The sequence below is a fragment of the Pseudochaenichthys georgianus genome, unplaced genomic scaffold (genome assembly GCF_902827115.2).
Source record: "Pseudochaenichthys georgianus unplaced genomic scaffold, fPseGeo1.2 scaffold_1773_arrow_ctg1, whole genome shotgun sequence".
Taxonomy (NCBI): domain Eukaryota; kingdom Metazoa; phylum Chordata; class Actinopteri; order Perciformes; family Channichthyidae; genus Pseudochaenichthys; species Pseudochaenichthys georgianus.
Window position 1 is genome coordinate 7998 of NW_027262549.1, and position 4503 is coordinate 12500.

At 43.0% G+C, this 4503-nt stretch overlaps 1 protein-coding gene across 1 annotated transcript; it reads left to right on the top strand.

The window, feature by feature from the left end:
- The first annotated feature begins 519 nt into the window (after positions 1 to 519).
- On the top strand, positions 520 to 3714 carry LOC139433292 (sporozoite surface protein 2-like). Its single transcript, XM_071202230.1, has 2 exons — positions 520 to 583; positions 2720 to 3714. The coding sequence occupies exons 1-2, from the start codon at positions 520 to 522 to the stop codon at positions 3712 to 3714; spliced, it is 1059 nt and encodes a 352-aa protein (XP_071058331.1).
- The last annotated feature ends 789 nt before the right edge of the window (positions 3715 to 4503 follow it).

Here is a 4503-nt window from a genome sequence, read left to right on the forward strand (position 1 = left end):
AATAACCCAAAAACGGACAAGAATAAACCCGTTTTTCACCTATTTTCAATTATTACTACATATATATTTGTTTGTTTGTGATTTTCTACCTGTAGGTTAGCTTTCTACACATTTTGTTATATTTTGTTGTACTTTTCTAGACTGCTTTTTCTACACCTTTTGTTGTTGTTTATTTATCTACATTATGTCAGCAAAACTGCCGTTGTTTGTTGATTAACTAATACAAATATAAGCTGTAATTTATTTTGGTTCCTACCTAACAATTTGTAAATAAAAGCACAACAATAATGTTATTAAATTATTAAAATAATACCAGTTTAGGTGTTAAAACTATAAAAGCTGTTTTTTTAACCTTTTTTTAAGCGTATACAGTGAAGACAGGCGTCAGATGAAATAAAACTTTATTCATTGCAGCAGCAGACAGTAACAGAATTCATGTTAAAATATGTAAAATAGGGAGATTATAACGAGTCTCAAAAAGGGGGCGGAGTTTATTTCTTCATGCTTCTTCGTGTGGAAATGAAACAGGAATACGAGCAGGCAGAAAGCGGCTCGGAGCACCATCGATCGGAGAAGCTTTTCAGTATAAAAAGACACGATGCTAACCGATGCTAAAATACCGTATTTGTTAAAAATCAATCAACAAGTTAGATAACAGCCCGAAAATCCACAACAAAACTATTAAGAAGATGTTATTAACGTTATCTGTTGTAATGTTCGTGTCACTGGGAATAGACCTATCGCTAAACCACGCCCCAAATAGAATGTGTCCAATCATATCACTATATCACAGCGAAAATCCTGAGTGGAGCAGTGACGAGTCCTAAAACCAGGAAGTGAGTCAGCATGTCACCACTTCCTGTTCCCTCGTCTCAGAGCCAATGGGATCTCTCGATAGGATTTTGGAAAATATCTGGAAATAAGGTCTGTGGTTGAGACAAAGAGACGGATCACGTTTTGTTCTGCAACATTACATCGTAAACATTAAATGATTTAAAAAGAAAAGCCACATTTTGGAAAAAAAGTCAAAATCAAAAAATAAAAGTGACATTTTGAAAAAAAAGTGACATTTAAAAAAAGAAAAGTCAAATTCTGAGAGAAAAGTCAAATTTCAGATGCATTGTGGGACATGTAGTTTATGGGCAACGTGCTTCTGTAAAGTAGCATGTAACCGTATAATAAAATCATATTTTTTGCAAGCTCTTGTGGGGCCACATAAAATGAAGTCGCGGGCCGGATTTGGCCCCTGGGCCTTGAGTTTGACACCCCTGCTTTATAGCATCACGTTCCTCAAACCTCTTCATACCAAGGACCACTTAACCAATAAACCTAACTCCACAAATATCCCAAATCACATCGTTTTTCTAGAACAGATTACAAATCGCCTGAAGATGCTACAAAGAAGTGGCAACATGTGTGACGAAGGTGTTGCGCTGGGCTATATCATGCAATCGAAAGTGAAACTTAAGCTCACTCCATTGCGGAGATATTCCCGCGAGAGTGCGGAAAACTTTTATTTATTTCAAATGTGACATGTTACCAATATACACACAGACCACTAGGGGGCGCTCACGGACCACACTTTGAGTAGCACTGCTGTATAGCATAACGTTAGCATTTTGCTTCTGGCCATTAGATTTATGATTCGAACATTATCAAAGTAGATTATCCGGCTGCACAAAACGTGCATTCCTCAAACAGGTTCGTTTCCACAGATCTTATTTCCAGCTATTTTCCTCAATCCTCGGGAGAAATCCTGTTGCTTTTTAGTCGAGGGAACCAGCAGCTTCCTCCCGGGTGAATACGTCATCCCTGCACCGCTCTATTAAACAGTTAAAATAAATAAAAATAAAAACAGAAACATAATTCAAAGAGAATGAGGGGGGTTTTCTTCCTCTCTTTGCGTCCGACTTTGCGTTTTGATTTTATTCAATATATGTGTCGCTTTGGAACTGAAATCTGCAAAGAAAATATGAAGAAAACAATTCCACTTTAAGTGTTTTTTTATACAACTGAAGGTGCCGACGAAGCATTCACTGCACCTTATAAAGTCAGGTCATCTATTTGTTGTATTTGTGCCGGTTGCAAAACATGCGCAGTGCGTGTGATTTCACATCAGGGACGTTCATAATGCCGAAAACACACGGGGCATTTGATGCAAATAAAGACCGTGGGAAAGTACAGCGCTGTGTCCTGACGATTGATTAGAGTAACGCCGTTCACATTACATGCGAAATATATACAAATAATAATATATACAGAGCCCCGGAGTATCAAGGAGAACAAGTCATCACATTTTAGGCGCACAATTTACTAATGTGTGCTCTTGAATTCAGCCGTTTGGTGTAATACATTTACACACAAACGGGTTCATAATCAAATATATAAAATACTTTCCACCCTCCAGGACAGACGTGCAAAACAAGTTTAACATGATGTTGAATCCAGAGCAGGAATTACTAAACTGTGCGCACAGATTTTCCGGTAAAATAATTAATAATATTCAATTAAACGTGTTTTTTAAGTGGATTTTCTGCAAAAAATAACGTAATATTTGTTCTGAAATGACATTTCTTCTCGTCTCGGCTGAACGACATGTAGTGCAAACTTTAAATGAAGACATTCTCAGACTCTCAGGAGCCCCGTGTCGTAATGTGTAAACACAAATACATTATCAATACACAACACGAGTATTAGAAAGGTCATCGCCGTCCTCCAGAAACCTCAGACCTCCAGAAACCTCAGACCTCCAGAAACCTCAGACCTCCAGAAACCTCAGACCTCCAGAAACCCTCAGACCTCCAGAAACCCTCAGACCTCCAGAAACCTCAGACCTCCAGAAACCCTCAGACCTCCAGAAACCTCAGACCTCCAGAAACCCTCAGACCTCCAGAAACCTCAGACCTCCAGAAACCTCAGACCTCCAGAAACCTCAGACCTCCAGAAACCCTCAGACCTCCAGAAACCTCAGACCTCCAGAAACCTCAGACCTCCAGAAACCTCAGCCTCAGGAAACCCCAAGAACTCCAGAAAACCCTCAGACCCCAGAAACCTCAGACCTCCAGAAACCCTCAGACCCTCAGAAAAACCTCCAGAACTCCCTCAGAAACCCTAGACCTCAGAAACCCTCAGACCCCACAGAACCCTCAGACCCTCAGAAACCTCAACCTCTCAGAAACCTCAGACCTCCAAAACCCTCAGACCTCCAAAACCTCAACCTCCAGAACCTTCAGACGCTCCGAAACCTCAGACCTCCAGAAAACCCTCAGACCTCCAGAAACCCTCATACCTCAGAACCTCAACCTTCCGAAACCTCATACCTCCAGAAACCTCGACCTAACTCCAGAACCCTCAGACCTCCAGAAACCTCAGACTCCAGAAACCTCATACCTCCAGAAAACCTCAGACCTCCATGACACCCTCAGACCTCCAGAAACCTCAGAACTCCAGAAACCCTCAGACATCCAGAAAACCTCAGACCTCCAGAAACCTCAGACCTCCAGAAACCTCAGACCTCCTGAAACCTCCAGAAACCTCAGACCTCCAGAAACCTCAGACCTCCAGAAACCTCAGACCTCCAGAAACCTCAGACCTCCAGAAACCTCAGACCTCCTGAAACCTCCAGAAACCTCAGACCTCCAGAAACCTCAGACCTCCAGAAACCTCAGACCTCCAGAAATCTGCTTCTTAAATATAAATAAATTGGACCGTTAGTCGGATAAATACATTTCCGAACGTCCCAACTGACGCACATTCCTTTAGGATCTGCCTTATATATAATATATACAGTTTAGGAATGTTCGGAATGCATTCATAAGTGCGTATATATATTATATTCTTCTTTACGGCGTGCGTTGTCGCTTGCCGGTGGGCGTGTCTGAAACTCGACCAACAACCAATCACGTGAATCTCCGCCCCTGACACACAAGCAGCGGTTTGATTGGCTAGAGCTCGTACTGGCATGTGGTTCGATTGGCTGACGCTTCTGCCGAGGCGTCAAAAGTTGAACGTCGCTCAACTTTTGCAGCGTCGCTTCCCACAATGCAGTTCGGCGACGCGTCAACGCACGCCGCGGTGTGGGCGCCGGATTTCTCACGCCATGATTATTTAGCGCGGTGAACGTCGGTCGCTCCAGACCGAAATATCTCAACAACCGGATTACAATTATATTCCGTGTAGACGTTCGCGATCCCCCGAGGATAGACCACACCGCGACGTTCCCTCTAGCGCCACCGTGAGGTCAAGTGAAAAACGTCTCTCAGGGATTGTCTCCGTGAGGTTAAGTTCGTGAGGGGTTTCTGAAGGGCGAGAGAGGCGGGCGACACATCACAGGTTTACATATTCAGTGAGTCGATGGCGGCTGAAGCAGGAAGTCAACGATGCAAAAAGTCGAGTAAATTCAAAACGTTCATTTTTCAGTGTTTTCAGGAAACAGCAGCTGATTGACATTCTGTTGGAGACCTCGGCACACGGAGGGGGAGGGGGGAGGGAGGGGGGAGGGGG